At 38.6% G+C, this 17,062-nt stretch overlaps 2 protein-coding genes and 1 pseudogene across 2 annotated transcripts; all 3 read left to right on the forward strand.

Annotated features, from left to right (window-relative positions):
* Nucleotides 1-907: 907 nt before the first annotated feature.
* LOC139986810 (glucose dehydrogenase [FAD, quinone]-like) lies at nucleotides 908-4,960 on the forward strand. The gene is made up of 4 exons (XM_072002435.1): nucleotides 908-949; nucleotides 1,915-2,127; nucleotides 2,599-2,769; nucleotides 3,349-4,960. Exons 2-4 carry the CDS (start codon nucleotides 1,944-1,946, stop codon nucleotides 4,824-4,826), a joined length of 1,833 nt encoding a protein of 610 aa, XP_071858536.1. The 5' UTR covers nucleotides 908-949; nucleotides 1,915-1,943; the 3' UTR covers nucleotides 4,827-4,960.
* Nucleotides 4,961-5,714: 754 nt separating this feature from the next.
* Nucleotides 5,715-16,123, forward strand: LOC139986805 (glucose dehydrogenase [FAD, quinone]-like). Its single transcript, XM_072002428.1, has 4 exons — nucleotides 5,715-5,781; nucleotides 12,369-12,581; nucleotides 13,042-13,212; nucleotides 14,471-16,123. The coding sequence occupies exons 2-4, from the start codon at nucleotides 12,398-12,400 to the stop codon at nucleotides 15,955-15,957; spliced, it is 1,842 nt and encodes a 613-aa protein (XP_071858529.1). The 5' UTR covers nucleotides 5,715-5,781; nucleotides 12,369-12,397; the 3' UTR covers nucleotides 15,958-16,123.
* On the forward strand, nucleotides 7,086-8,622 carry LOC139986568 (glucose dehydrogenase [FAD, quinone]-like; annotated as a pseudogene).
* Nucleotides 16,124-17,062: the final 939 nt, after the last annotated feature.

The following is a 17,062-nucleotide window of genomic DNA, read 5'->3' on the forward strand; positions in this document are numbered from 1 at the left end:
CACATTTTTATATAGGCCACCTAAGCTGAAATCAAGGATACTATTCCCCTTTAATGTAATTATACGCAAAAAGACCAATTCATGGTTTATTGGTTGGGTTATATTCATATCTTGTCTTTGTGAGATGGCCGGTAACGCTAGCATAGATATTATAAATTGATATTTCATGCCATTTTATCAGTCAATTCTTAAACCAAATACTACGATTTACTATTGTTCACATTTACGAAACGTACTTTAGCGTTCAACTTAAAAACACACCATGTATTGGTCATTAGGTTACATGTGCAAACAGGCAGATAGAATATAGTGCAACGTTGCACATATTTATAGATTCATTGTAAATTGTTTCAGGACATCAGTGCCTATATCACACTACATTAGACCAGGCCTTATATTATTCATATACATTTTTATCTCTGTGTTATCAAATATGGCTGTCCCCCTTGTCAATGTCATACGTCGAATATCATATGCAGAATTATGTCCAAACACGCCCATGTATTCCGTATTCAGGGGAAATAGTAAAGTAGTTTGATCATGAATCGAACTCGCATTTTCGTTAATGATAATCCTATCTATACTGTTGAAAGTATGTTTTAGTCATCGATATTATATCGAATAGGATGTACTCTTCCCACCGCGCTACAAGTCCACCTGAGTCTTAATTGTGAAAATGATTAGTTGTACTTCGCTAAGTAATTTTTGGAAAATTGTTCTGTTTATACCAAGAAATAAGTCTATGTATAAAGGGACATTTCATAAAATTATGTTAAGTGTTCGAACCTTGAGAAAAAATTCTGATGTGTCTATTACGTAATTACGGCATCTTATGGGTTGCGTAATAATTGCTCCGAATTTAGTAAATAAGGGGTCGTCAGCCAGAAGCATTCATCGTTTTGGATAACGTCGCATCGGAACTCTCTCGTACGTTTGGTGTTTAATCCACGTATGTATCCCATAAATTTCTGCATACTCGCTAATATTTTGACATCTCATTACCTCTGATCTACTTTTTAAGAAATAGTATCTACATTTATACTGTAAATTTATTGCCGTTTTATTCTTTTCTCAACCATTACTGTCAATGTCACCACAATTTCAATTAACTTCTTATTCTCCTGTCATCTGCACACACAAAAAAGAATGTGATTACTCGGAGATGGGAAGACTTCAAAGAATCCGAGGACACCGAAATACTTTGTCAAACTTACCATTTTGAGCAACTTCTTCCCATATTTATAACCGCCGTTCAACTTTGGCTTGCAAGGGACAAAGCAGTTCATGTTTAATACCATATGTGTTGTTTAACAATTTTGTACTATTATGGTTAGAAAATGATTTTCTTGTGAGAAGAACAGTATTAATAACATTTTTGACGCATTGAAAATCAAGTAAAAGTACGACAGTCGATATAGCGATCTATTCATCAAAAATTATTTCATAATACCTTTTATTAGTCTAGCACAATCTACAAACTGTCGCTTTTTCTAATTTACTTGCATGATATCGAAAATAGTTGCCTCTTTCATCAGTGAGTTAAGGTTAAGTTGCTCCATTTAAGCCTACATAAAGATGATAAGATATCGTCACATAAATTTAGATGAAGTGTTTGGCGAATACCGTGCAATATAAGGCTGTGCAGCATCGCAGCGTTTGCAGATATAGAAAAACATTGTTCAGAATTTTAACATGATTTTGGCAATTAAAATCGTTGCAATACATTCAATAAGAAAATAAATATTAGTTTTGCTAGATCCTATTCGAGCAATGTAGCTTTAAGAATGAAAGAACGAAGCCCTCATGGCCCGAGAAAACAAATGCTGTTAATATGCATTCAGTAATAATTCTCTGCCACTTCGTCTTATATCGCTAACAAGATGTTTATTAAAGTATCGAATCTTGATGTTACAGATTGTTAAAGGAAATCGGAGAAGTATAAAATGGACGTCATTCGAATCATTGTTGGGGGGATGAGATCGCAACCGCTCCAATCGATGTTATCGACGCTCATAAGTGTGTTGCTATACGTCATATATTCGAATGTTCCTTACTCTTCGAGGAATGTTCCTTCCAAATCGCTATTGCCAGCTTACGATTTCGTAGTCGTGGGCGGTGGTTCTGCAGGTATTGTTTTTCATATTACCCATGAAAAGTTCCGTTCTAAATCTAATAAAAGTGTGTCAAAGATAAGTTTGTCAGTGTGTTTGCGTGTGAAGCTCGCGTTGCTGCTTCTAATATGCGTGATTGACGCAAAAATTTAACAAATCGCAAATCGCGATTTTTTGTCAAATTTCCTTTCACAACTCTGTGAATCCACTAAATGTATTAGCAATGTTGTACGTTATTTCTAAATACTAACGCCGAAATATTAGCCTTTAATTTCCTTCGTCTAAATATATTTTTCGTTTACTTTTTAAGTGTACTTTTGCGTTATGGCGTAGTTCGATTCGTAATTTCGACAAATGGCCCCTTATTCTCGTTGTTCTGAAATTAGGTTACGCACTATCGTGCCAAAGATATTTGTGACGTTAAACTGGATTAACATTTCTTAGATATGTTTCATTTAAAGTGTTCTGTAACTTTACTCGATGACAGGTGCCGTGGTAGCAAGTCGCTTGTCTGAAATGGAAGATTGGAACGTACTCCTTCTCGAAGCAGGTGGAGATGGAAGCGCTGTGTATGATATTCCTTCTCTTGCGGGCCTTCTGCAGCTCACCAAAATCGATTGGCAATACACGACGGAATCCAATAATAGTTATTGTCTAGGTAAATAGTATCGAATTATATCTACTTATAAAAACGGTAAATACATAATAACAAAGATAATACTGCATCCCCTAATCATGCACATGTAACGCACCATTTTTTACGGTGAAATAGAGGGAAATGGATCTAATTATATCACGCTTAGAAAGGATTGTAAAATTCAATATGTGGCAGTGAGAATACACGGAGCGAGGAAGTTTTTCACATATCACATATCATTTCTAACGTATATTGTCGCCGAACTCACCAGACGCTATAAAGTGACAGATCTGCAATTTATTATTCCACAATTACTAAAAACATAAGTATTGTTGCCAAAATTAATATTGCATTGTATTAAAAATTATATAAATGTGCAGACTTATTTATTCGATGCAATACCACTTGAATTTTAATGATATGTATATAGAAGCAATATGTAGATAAAGGCATACCAAATGTCAAATCTAAATCGAAGAATGAAGTATAGCCGAAACCAAAGGTATATGAAAGGAGAATTGATAACCGAACAACAACAATATTCGTCTATCAATTATTCACCACGCTTTTAATGTGCTTTAACGTAAATTATACCCACAGCTATGGAGAATGGTCGTTGCCGCTGGCCACGTGGCAAGCTGCTTGGAGGCAGCAGCGGATTAAACTCCATGCTTTACGTCCGCGGTGCTAAAAAAGACTACGACATCTGGGAACAACAAGGCAATCCAGGATGGTCGTATCAGGATGTGTTGCCTTATTTCCTAAAATCCGAAGACAATCGAGATCGCAGCTACGCCGAAACACCGTATCATTCGACAGGCGGGTACTTAACCGTCGAGCAACCACGATGGCGCACTCCTCTGGCCGATGCGTTCATTCAAGCCGGGAAAGAAATGGGTTACGAGAATAGGGATTTTAATGGAGAACGGCACACTGGCTTTATGATTCCTCAAGGCACCACCAGAGATGGCAGCCGCTGCTCCACGGCGAAAGCCTTCTTGCGGCCAGCCAGGAGGCGCAAAAATTTACACGTCGCCATGGAAGCGTATGTTACCAAAATATTAATAGATTCGTCGTCGAAGAAAGCTTACGGCGTAGAGTTCGTTAGGAACGGGGAGACGTTGCGCGTACGTGCCAACAAGGAGGTGATCGTTTCTGGAGGAACTATCAATAGCCCGCAGTTGTTAATGCTGTCTGGAATAGGACCTAAAGAACACTTATCCGAACACAGTATACCAGTGATTCAGGATTTAAGAGTGGGCCATAATCTTCAAGATCATGTGGCAGTGGGAGGCCTTATGTTCCTGGTGAATGAAGAAATTTCCTCCATAGAGAGCAAGATGAGTAATATTAGCTATATCCTAGAATACGCCATGTCCGCAGATAGCCCATTGTCTACCTTAGGAACATTGGAGGGACTTAGTTTTATCAATACCAAATACGCGAATGCCTCCGATGACTTCCCAGACATACAACTGCATTTTTTATCGTCGGGATTCAATAGCGAAATTTTTAGGGAGCATGAAGGACTGACCAGGGAGTTCTACGACGCCGTATTTGGAAAGCTTAACGGTAGGGGCTCGTGGAGCGCGCTTCCTACGCTCTTAAGGCCAAAAAGCCGAGGTGTTATCAAGCTTCGAAGCAACAATCCGTTCGATCATCCATTGATTTATCCGAATTATTTCAAGGAGCCAGAAGACATGGCGACATTGGTCGAAGGAGCTAAGTTTGTGTTCGAATTGAGTAAAACTGATTCGTTTAAACGTTACGGGAGCGAAATGAATCCGACGCCATTTCCTGGCTGCAAGCACATCCCTATGTATAGCGATTCTTTCTGGGAGTGCATGGCCAGATTTCTTCCCGCGACTATATATCATCCCGTGGGTACTTGCAAAATGGGACCTAAGTCGGATGCGAACGCCGTCGTAGATGCTCGGCTTCGAGTTCACGGAGTTGCTGGACTTCGAGTCATAGACGCTTCGATTATGCCAAACCACGTGAGTGGTAATACCAATGCTCCGACTATTATGATTGGTGAGAAAGGTGCTGACATGGTAAAGGAGGATTGGTTGAAGTAACAGTGATGAGATAGAGGGCTACTTTTGTAAATTTATTTTAAGCGACACTCGAGGATGATATCCTGCTGGGGCTAGCAATCCACATATTATTTAACAAATAAGTCAGAAAAATTTATCAAATGTCACATTTGCACAAATTGTAAAGTACAAATTAAATAATAAAAGAAAAAAACAATTTTACTCACTTTTCTACCGAAAAGTGCGGACGACGAATCCACGTTCCGAGGTCAAACGGGCACACCCACACCGAGCTTTCTTCCTTGATGGTACGAGCCAGGTCCGAACAGTTCTTCTTCCGATCTTCTTGTAACAAAAAACCTAACTGTGAAATATAAACTTGATTTCATATGGAATCTTGTGCTTTCACTTTAAAAATTACGTGACAATAGCAAAGTACTTATATAATTTATATACATTTTTGTCTCCACGTTATCAAAAGTGGCTATCTCTCTCCTGACTGTCATATGCAAAATGACATATGCTGAACTATGTCCAAACACGCCCATCTATTAAATATTCGGATGAAATGGTAAAATAGTTTGATCACTAATCGAACTCGCTCGTTCATAATTTTTATTCCTATCTGTACTGTTGAAAGTATGCTTTAGTCATCGATATTATATCGAATAGGATGTACTCTGCCCAATGCCCTACTAGTTTACTTGTGTCTTAATAGTGAAAATGATTAGTTGTAATTTGCCAAGTAATTTTTTGAAAATTGTTCTGTTTATACCAAGAAATAAGTCTATGTATAAAGAGACACTTTTACAAAATTATGTTAAGTGTTCAAACCTTGAGAAAAAATTCTGATGTGTCTATTACGTAATTACGTTATTTTACATGTTGCGCAATAATTGCCCAGAATTTAGTATATAAGGGGTCGTCAGCCAGAAGCATTCGTCGTTTTGGATAACGTCGCATCGGAACTCTCTCGTACGTTTGGTGTTTAATCCACGTATGTATCCCATAAATTTCTGCATACTCGCTAATATTTTGACATCTCATTACCTCTGATCTACTTTTTAAGAAATAGTATCTACATTTATACTGTAAATTTATTGCCGTTTTATTCTTTTCTCAACCATTACTGTCAGTGTCACCACAATTTCAATTAACTTCTTATTCTCCTGTTATCTGCATACACAAAAAAGGATGTGATTACACGGAGATGGGAAGATTTCAAAGAATCCGAGGACATCGAAATACTTCGTCAAACTTACCATTTCGAGCAACTTCTACCCATATTTATAACCGCCGTTCAACTTTGGCTTGCAAGGGACAAAGCAGTTCATGTTTAATACCATATGTGTTGTTTAACAATTTTGTACTTTTATGGTTAGAAAATGATTTTCTTGTGAGAAGAACAGTATTCATAACATTTTTGACGCATTGAAAATCAAGTAAATGTACAACAGTCGATATAGCGATGTATTTGTCAAAAATTATTTCATAATACCTTCTATTAGTCTAGCACAATCTACAAACTGTCGCTTTTTCTAATTTACTTGCACGATATCGAAAATAGTTGCCCCTTTCATCAGTGAGTTAAGGTTAAGTTGTTCCATTTAAGCCTACATTAAGGTGATAAGGTATCGTCACATAAATCTAAATGGAGTATTTTGCGAATATAGTTAAATAATAAGGCTGTGAAGCATCACAGCGGTTGCAGGTATAGGAAAACATTGCTCAGAATGTTAATATGTTTTTGGCAATTAAAATCGTTGCGATACATTCATTAAAAAAATAAATATTAGTTTCGCTAGATTCTATTCGAGAAATGTAGCTTTAAGAATGAAAGAACCAAGCCCTCAGTGCCCGAAAAAACAAATGATGTTAATATGCATTTAGTAATAATTCTCTGTCACGTTGTCTTATCTTGCGAATGAGTCGTTTAACAAGCTATCATAGCTTAATGTTACAGATTGATACAGGAAATCGGAGAAGTATAAAATCGATGTCATTCGCATCATTTTCGGGCGATGAGATCACAATCGATCCAATCGATGTTATCGATGCACACAAGCGTGTTGCTATACGTCGTATATTCCATTTATTCGTATATTCCATTTGGATGGAATATAAATGTGTAGATTTATTTCTTTTACGCGTGGATTACACTGAGTTCATACAGATAGAATATTTAGGAACATTAAGTGGATCTTTCTTAAGATAAATCGAAAAATGTATTGCCGAATGCAAACAGATGTAAATGAGAATCAATAACCAACCCAAATCAATATACCGCTACAAATTATTCGTAATGCGTTCTGTGTACTTTACGGTAAATTATACCCACAACGATGGAAGACGGTCGTTGCCTCTGGTCACGTGGTAAAGTGCTCGGAGGCACCAGCATGGTAAATACTACGCTATACGTTCGTGGTGCCAAAAAAACTACGACATCTGGGAATAACAAGGCAATCCAGGGTGGTCCTACGAGGATGTCCTGCCTTATTTCCAGAAATCCGAAGACAATCGAAATCACAGCCACGCCAAAACACCGTATCATTCGACCGGCGGGTACTTAACCGTCGAAGAACCACGATGGCACACTCCTCTGGCCGCTGCGTTCATTCAAGCAGGTCAAGAAATGGGTTACGAGAAGGGAGACATTAACGGAGAACGACACACTGGTTTCATGAACCCTCAGGCTACCGTCAGACATGGAAACCGATGCTCCACGGCAAAGGCCTTCCTGCGGCCAGCCAGGACACGCAAGAATTTACAGGTCGCTATGAATGCGCATGTTACCAAAATTTTAGTAGAACCGTCGTCGAAGAAGGCTTATGTCGTAGAATTTGTTCGAGACGGAGAGACATTACGCGTTAGTGCCAAGAAGGAGGTGATCGTTTCCAGAGGAGCCATCAATAGTCCCCAGTTGTTGATGTTGTCGGGAATAGGACCTAAAGAACACTTAATGGATCACGATATACCAGTGATTCAGGATTTAAGAGTGGGCCATAATCTTCAAGACCATATAAGTACGGGTGGCCTTACGTTCTTGGTGAATGAAGAAATTGCACTGGTACAGAGTAGGTTGTATAATATTAACAACGTACTAGAATACGTCACACTCGGAAACGGTCCTTGGACCAACTTAGGCAATATCGACGGAATAGTTTTTATCAATACCAAATAAGCGAATTCCTCCGAAGATTTTCCAGACATACAACTGCATTATAATTCATCGGGATGGAAGGACGAAATCATTAGAGAGATTCTTGGATTGATCAGAGAATGCTACGACGCCGTGTATGGAGAGCTTCAGGATAAGGACGTGTGGAGCGCGTATCCTACGCTTTTAAGACCTACAAGCTGAGGTGATATCAACCTTCGAAGAAACAATCCTTTCGATTATCCGTTGATTTATCCAAATTATTTCCAGGAGCCAGAAGACATGGCAACATTGGTCGAAGGAGTAAAGTTTGTGTTCGAGTTGAGTAAAACTGATTCGTTTAAACGTTACGGAAGCGAAATGAATCCGAAACCATTCCCAGGCTGCAAGCATGTTCTTATGTATAGCGATCTTCACTGGGAATGCATGATCAGATTTTATCCTGCGACTATATTTCATCCCGTGGGTACTTGCAAGGTGGGACCTAAGTCGGATTCAAAAGCCGTGGTAGATCCTTGGCCACGAGTTTACGGAGTTACTGGACTTCGAGTTAGAGATAGTTTGATTACGCCAAATTTAATCAGTGGTGATACCAATGCGCCGACTATTATGATCACAGAGAAGGATTCCGATATGGTAAAACAGAAGTGGTTGAAAGAACGGGATGTAGGTGAGCAGTAGTAAATTGACTATAGGAAGATGACAGCTCAATAATATTATTACAAAATAGAATGCTACTGTCTCTAGCTGAAAAAGATTTTTATTGTGTTTCTGGTACAGCGAACCACAAATCAGAATATGGTCGTATTAAGTAAAATTGAACGATCATGGAAGCTTGTGTTAAGTGATGCTCGATCGCAATCATATGAAGAATCCTAGTTCGAATAGATTATTAATGTAGCTCGACGTTTCCAATGTGGATGTTTAGAAATGTAGCAACTCTGAATGAATACCCTTTATTTAGTTGTGATGGTATTTCCGCCGAGAAGCAATCAACGACCATTTAGGTCACCAATCTGACAATTTTTGGCTAATTCTACTGCCAAGCGTTCTTTGGAGCTTGCAACCCGGTCTGACTGTAGTATCCTCTTAATAAGGTCTCTATTTCTCCCTTTCGAATGACATTCAAAACCAACCTTTACCTATTATGTTTCGAAGTCTAACCACTGGGCATCCAATCACATGTTAATTGTCACCTTTACATCTGTAGCTGCCCCTGCGTTTGTATCCTTGGATAACATTAGGAGATTTCAGGGTTCAACACTGGGCCCCTGTCGTACAAACAACACACTTTACTATAACCAGGAAAAAAATCCCTACCCAGGCATTATTCGCCTTGAGCGTCTACATGAACATAAGAAAAAAACATTGTCTTCGTAGTGCACAGACACTCTGGTAGCGTCCGTGCATTTCATTCTCTTTGACAGAGAAAGAAATATATACTACATATTCTATAAAATCTGGTAAAGGACTGTGAATTTTCTGCTCCTTCCGTAGTTTCTATTATTATACATAAAACGACTTTCCTTCCTAATGCAGCTAGTGTAATTGCTTGTTTTACGGAATGAGCTCACGAATATACGAATGATGAATATATAAGTAATTGACTAACCTTGCTTCTTACTGTTTATGTTACGACCACGAAATAATTACCTGGTTATCACAGAATGCAAATACGAACTATTGTTCTTCAATTATGGTTCTAGTTACACGTGTACTTGATATTTGGCACCTCGAAATACTCGATAAGTCTTTGATAAGATTAAAAAAAGTTCGAAATGCACAGAGTGTGAAAAATTAGCAATGTCTGAGATCTTTATTTCCACGCTGCTATGTATAACACAAATATTATTAATGTATGTTCGTTATAATATTGTTTTAAATACGAAAGAATCCCTACTACCAACTACTACACAGAGGAAATGGAAATTTTATGCCTGCCCACTTGAAACTAAACACATCGGTTTGTAAAGTTACAGAATCAGATGTCTACGTGTAAGCAATTTTAGTATTTACGTCGATTGCGATACCCTGTATGCGTACAAGGGCCTAGCTTATCGGTTAGGCTGAGGATGCTAACGGAACCTCGGGATATGAAAACGATTCGATGAAGATTGTACACAACGTAACGGATATTTCAATTGCTTAACTGCCGATAGGAGTTACATTTAACCTTATTAGTAAGATTCCACCAGCTTGTCCCACTCAGTCGACTAAGCAAGTGTTGGTTTTCGAAAAAGAATGTTTTAATCGAGAACTTATCTCAAGACTGGGGCGAGCAGCGAGACGCCTTTGTTTCCGCTAAAATACAGAACGGAATGTAATGAGTCCTGCCAGGAATTGGCTTTGCGAAATATTGTCTCGTAGAATATTGTTTTGCGATGGCGAATCTGAAGAACTGTTAGTCTGGAGAAACTCTTGGATATCGTTGAATTTTGAATTTGTTATCGGGAGCAAGACCCTGAGCAACTGTTTTCTGTACATGTAAGTTTCAGTCGCTCATCGATTCCAGAATATTTGCTAAAAACTATTGTTACCACTACAGTGAACTTTGTCTATATTTGCGCTTCCGCATCAGCGATAATATTGGTTATCGTATCACTGGCAGTGGAGTGGAGTAGTGAGACACCGAAACAGCGCTCTTACCTTCTGATTATAGCACATTTCAATGTGAACCATATTTGAGCAATTTATAGTAAAATCTGCACACAACTGCGTATGCGATGCTGTTACAAATGTCTGCTATAATTCAATTTATATAAAGAGAGAAATACGTCACCGACTTCGGCGATTCCGATGTATGTTGCTATGTTCGAGATACTCACAGAAAATGTCAATTACCTTAGGTTTCCATTACCTCTCAACCTAGCATGCAAATGGTCACATTTTTATATAGACTACCTAAGCTGAAATCAAGGATACTATTCCCCTTTAATGTAATTATACGCAAAAAGACCAATTCATGGATTATTGGTTGGGTTATATTCATATCTTGTCTTTGTGAGATGGCCGGTAACGCTAGCATAGATATTGTAAATTGATATTTCATGCGATTTTATCAGTCAATTATTAAACCAAATACTACGATTTACTATTCTTCACATTTACGAAACGGATGCATGTACTCTTACTACTAGGATGTACTCTTCCCACCGCGCTACAAGTCTACTTGAGTCTTAATTGTGAAAATGATTAGTTGTAATTCGCTAAGTAATTATTGGAAAATTGTTCTGTTTATACCAAGAAATAAGTCTATGTATAAAGAGACACTTTTATAAAATTATGTTAAGTGTTCACACCTTGAGAAAAAATTCTGATGTGTCTATTACGTAATTACGTCATTTTACACGTTGCGTAATAATTGCTCTGAATTTAGTATATAAAGGATCGCCAGCCAGAAGCATTCGTCGTTTTGGATAACGTCGCATCGGAACTCTCTCGTACGTTAGGTGTTTAATCCACGTATGTATCCCATAAATTTCTGCATACTCGCTAATATTTTGACATCTCATTACCTCTGATCTACTTTTTAAGAAATAGTATCTACATCTATACTGTAAATTTATTGCCGTCTTATTATTTTCTCAACCATTTCTGCCAGTGTCAGCACAATTTCAATTAACTTCTTATTCTCCTGTCATCTGCACACACAAAAAAGAATGTGATTACTCGGAGATGGGAAGACTTCAAAGAATCCGAGGACACCGAAATACTTTGTCAAACTTACCATTTTGAGCAACTTCTTCCCATATTTATAACCGCCGTTCAACTTTGGCTTGCAAGGGACAAAGCAGTTCATGTTTAATACCATATGTGTTGTTTAACAATTTTGTACTTTTATGGTTAGAAAATGATTTTCTTGTGAGAAGAACAGTATTTATAACATTTTTGACAAATTGAAAATCAAGTAAAAGTACAATAGTCGATATAGCGATCTATTCATCAAAAATTATTTCATAATACCTTTTATTAGTCTAGCACAATCTACAAACTGTCGCTTTTTCTAATTTACTTGCACGATATCGAAAATAGTTGCCTCTTTCAGCAGTGAGTTAAGGTTAAGTTGCTCCATTTAAGCCTACATTAAGATGATAAGGTATCGTCACATATATCTAAGTGAAGTATTTTGCGAATACCGTGCAATATAAGGCTGTGCAGCATCGCAGCGTTTGCAGATATAGAAAAACATTGTTCAGAATTTTAACATGATTTTGGCAATTAAAATCGTTGCAATACATTCAATAAGAAAATAAATATTAGTTTCGCTAGATCCTATTCGAGAAATGTAGCTTTAAGAATGAAAGAACGAAGCCCTCATGGCCCAAAAAAACAAATGCTGTTAATATGCATTCAGTAATAATTCTCTGCCACTTCGTCTTATATCGCTAACAAGATGTTTATTAAAGTATCGAATCTTGATGTTACAGATTGATAAAGGAAGTGGGAAAAGTGTAAAATGGATGTCGACCGCATCATTTTCGGGGCGATGAGATCACAACCGCTCCAATCGATGTTATCGATGCTCATAAGCGTGTTGCTACACGTCATATATTCGAATGTTCCTTACTCTTCGACCAATGTTCCTTCCAAATCGCTATTGCCAGCTTACGATTTCATAGTCGTGGGCGGTGGTTCTGCAGGTATTGTTTTTCATACTATCCACGAGAACTTCCGTTCTAAATCTGATAAAAGTGTGTCAAAGGTAAGTTTATCAGTGTGTTTGCGTGTGAAGCTCGCGTTGCTGCTTCTAATATGCGTGATTGACGCAAATCGCAAATCGCGATTTTTTGTCAAATTTCCTTTCACAACTCTGTGAATCCACTAGATGTATTAGCAATGTTGTACGTTATTTCTAAATACTAACGCCGAAATATTAGCCTTTAATTTCCTTCGTCTAAATATATTTTCCGTTTACTTTTTAAGTGTACTTTTGCGTTATGGCGTAGTTCGATTCGTAATTTCGACAAATGGCCCCGAATTCTCGTTGTTCTGAAATTAGGTTACGCACTATCGTGTCAAAGATATTTGTGACGTTAAACTGGATTAACATTTCTTAGATATGTTTCATTTAAAGTGTTCTCTAACTTTACTCGATGACAGGTGCCGTGGTAGCAAGTCGCCTGTCCGAAATGGAAGATTGGAACGTACTCCTTCTCGAAGCAGGTGGAGATGGAAGCGCTTTGTATGATATTCCTTCTCTTTCGGACAATGTGCAGCTCACCAAAATCGATTGGCAATACACGACGGAACCCAATAATAGTTATTGTCTAGGTAAATAGTATCGAATTATATCTACTTATAAAAACTGTAAATACATAATAACAAAGATAATACTGCATCCCCTAATCATGCACATGTAACGCACCATTTTTTTACGGTGAAATAGAGGGAAATGGATCTAATTATATCACGCTTAGAAAGGATTGTAAAATTCAATATGTGGCAGTGAGAATACACGGAGCGAGGAAGTTTTTCACATATCACATATCATTTCTAACGTATATTGTCGCCGAACTCACCAGAAGCTATAAAGTGACAGATCTGAAATTTATTATTCCACAATTACTAAAAACATAAGTATTGTTGCCAAAATTAATATTGCATTGTATTAAAAAATATATAAATGTGCAGACTTACTTATTTGAAGTTATATCACATGAAATTTATTGATATGTATATGTCGGAGATGAAAGGACAACGGGGTCACCCGTTGGAAATGCTTGGAAAAGCCTCAATAGCATTCACAAAATAACCAAGACACAGTCATTCGAAACTTGAGACAATGAGCTTAGGCTCGAGGTGACAACCGGTCGGAGAGCGTAGCCGCGGTCACGGGATGAACGTTCCACCTAACAGAAAAGTACCAATATTATGAGACACATTGTTTGATTGTTGTTTTAACAATCAAACCCCGGGCAAGAGCAATGTCGCAGTTGCGCGGGTCTGCCCAGTATCGGCAGCAGTTTTGTTGGTATCCCGGGCCAACGTTAAACAAAGCTAACGCAATCGTAAGGAGAGGAAAGTTTCCATCAGTCAATTGTTCTTGTGATCTCTTTGGTGAGTGACACATCGTCTAGAGAGCAATATAAAGAGCGTCATAGCGAGCGATACTTTTGTGCATAGAAATTCTATTCTGAGTTTAATAAAGAGTGAGCCCGTGGACCGTGGATTCGCTATATCGAACCTAAGGTCATTGCCACTAGCGTCTAGTTACCGCGGTCACTGGTCGATCTTATTTCATCTGTATCCGTGTTAATAAACGTTATCTTAATTGTGAAACAACAATGAACAACCTAAGGCGAAGATTCTTTACACGCCCATAATCCAAGCTCAAACAACTCAACTCCGACATATATAAAACGCATATGTATAATTAGTTATACCTAATGTCAAATCTAAATCGAAGAATGAATGTATAGCCGAACCCAAAGGTATATGAAAGGAGAATTGATAACCGAACAACAACAATATTCGTCTATGAATTATTCACCACGCTTTCAATGTGCATTAACGTAAATTATACCCACAGCTATGGAGAATGGTCGTTGCCGCTGGCCACGTGGCAAGCTGCTTGGAGGCAGCAGCGGAATAAACGGCATGCTGTACGTCCGTGGAGCCAAAAAAGACTACGACATCTGGGAACAACAAGGCAATTCAGGATGGTCGTATCAGGATGTGTTGCCTTATTTCCTAAAATCCGAAGATAATCGAGATCGCAGCTACGCCGAAACACCGTATCATTCGACCGGCGGGTACTTAACTGTCGAAGAACCACGATGGCACACTCCTTTGGCCGCTGCGTTCATTCAAGCCGGTAAAGAAATGGGTTACGAGAATAGGGATATTAATGGAGAACGGCACACTGGCTTTATAAATCCTCAAGGCACCACCAGAGATGGCAGCCGCTGCTCCACGGCGAAAGCCTTCTTGCGGCCTGCCAGGATGCGCAAAAATTTGCACGTCGCCATGGAAGCCTATGTTACCAAAATATTAATAGATTCGTCGTCGAAGAAAGCTTACGGCGTAGAGTTCGTTAGAAACGGAGAGACGTTGCGCGTACGTGCCAACAGGGAGGTGATCGTTTCTGGAGGAACTATCAATAGCCCGCAGTTGTTGATGCTGTCAGGAATAGGACCTAAAGAACACTTATCCGAACACGGTATACCAGTGATTCAGGATTTAAGAGTGGGCCATAATCTTCAAGATCATGTAGCCGTGGGAGGCCTTATGTTCCTGGTGAATGAAGAAATTTCATCCATAGAGAGCAAGATGAGTAATATTAGCTATATCCTAGAATACGCCATGTCCGCAGATAGCCCATTGTCTACCTTAGCAAGAATGGAGGGAATTAGTTTTATCAATACCAAATACGCGAATGCCTCCGATGACTTCCCAGACATACAACTGCATTTTTTGTCATCGGGATTCAATAGCGAAATGTATAGGGAGCATGAAGGACTGACCAGAGAGTTCTACGACGTCGTATTTGGAAAGCTTAACGGTAGGGGCTCGTGGAGCGCGTTTCCTACGCTTTTAAGACCAAAAAGCCGAGGTGTTATCAAGCTTCGAAGCACCAATCCGTTCGATCATCCATTGATTTATCCGAATTATTTCAAAGAGCCAGAAGACATGGCGACATTGGTCGAAGGAGCTAAGTTTGTGTTCGAATTGAGTAAAACTGATTCGCTTAAACGTTACGGGAGCGAAATGAATCCGACGCCATTTCCTGGCTGCAAGCATATTCCTATGTATAGCGATTCTTTCTGGGAGTGCATGGCCAGATTTGTTCCCGTGAGTATATATCATCCCGTGGGTACTTGCAAAATGGGACCTAAGTCGGACGCGAACGCCGTCGTAGATGCTCGGCTTCGGGTTTACGGAGTTGCTGGACTTCGAGTCATAGACGCCTCGATTATGCCAAACCAAGTGAGTGGTAATACCAATGCGCCGACTATTATGATTGGTGAGAAGGGTGCTGACATGGTAAAGGAGGATTGGTTGAAGAAACAGGGCTGAGATTGAGGGCTACTTTTGTAAATTCATTTTAAGCGACACTCGAGGATGATATCCTGCTGGGGCTAGCAATCCACATGTTATTTAACAAATAAGTCAGAAAAATTTGTCAAGTGTTATATTTACACAAATTGTAAAGTACAAATTAAATAATAAAAGAAAAAAACAATTTTACCATTACGTAATAAAATCATGTGGTTTTCAATTGAAAATATATTTTCATGGCATATTACGATCAACAGAGCCCGTCTCACAATATTGTCCGGGCTGGCACGTCCAGTTATTTCAGATAGTTTTTTTCTCTCCCATATATACTGACATGCGCTCTTTTACGCCTGCGCGCGCTATACTTTTGTAAGCGATTGTACTCGACAAAATGCCCTAAATACTTTCTAATACATTCTACATAAGGTAAAGCTAAAGCAGAGCCGAGCAGAAGATAGAGCGCTTCGTTTTGTTCACCCTAAACTAGCGAACGGAAAGAGTATAACATTAGTAATGTAAAAAGGCAACTTTGTATAATTACGATCAAAGATCTCTTACGTTAACTTCATTTCATCCTACTATTATATTTCATCTGCCTCGTTCTCGACGTTACCAGTGTGGATTTTCAGAGATGTAGCAATTCTAAATAAATATCCTTCATTTTGCGGTGATGATATTTCTCCCAAGAAGCAATCAACGACCAGTGTAGTGATCAATCCCACAATCTGAGGATAATACTACTGTTAAGCATTCCTTGGAGCTTGCAACCCGGTCTGAATGGAGTATTTCCTTAATAAGCTCTCTCTTTCTCCCTTTCGAATAACATTCAAAACAAACCGTTACCTATGTTGTTACAATACAGGACTAACCTCTGGACATCCAATCACATGTTAACGGTCTTCTTTTATATCTGTAGATGACCTCTGCTTTCGAATTCTTGGTTAACGTCAGGAGATTTCAGGATTCAAACTTGGGATTGAAACAGTCTTACATTCAATATCCTTTGCTGTAACCAGGAAAAAAAATTCCTACCCAGGCATTATTCGCCTTGAGCGTCTACATGAACATAAGAAAAAAACATTGTCTTCGTAGTGTACAGACACTCTGGTAGCGTCCGTGTATT

Source organism: Bombus fervidus, chromosome 4 (genome assembly GCF_041682495.2).
Source record: "Bombus fervidus isolate BK054 chromosome 4, iyBomFerv1, whole genome shotgun sequence".
In the NCBI taxonomy this organism is placed as follows: Eukaryota; Metazoa; Arthropoda; class Insecta; order Hymenoptera; family Apidae; genus Bombus; species Bombus fervidus.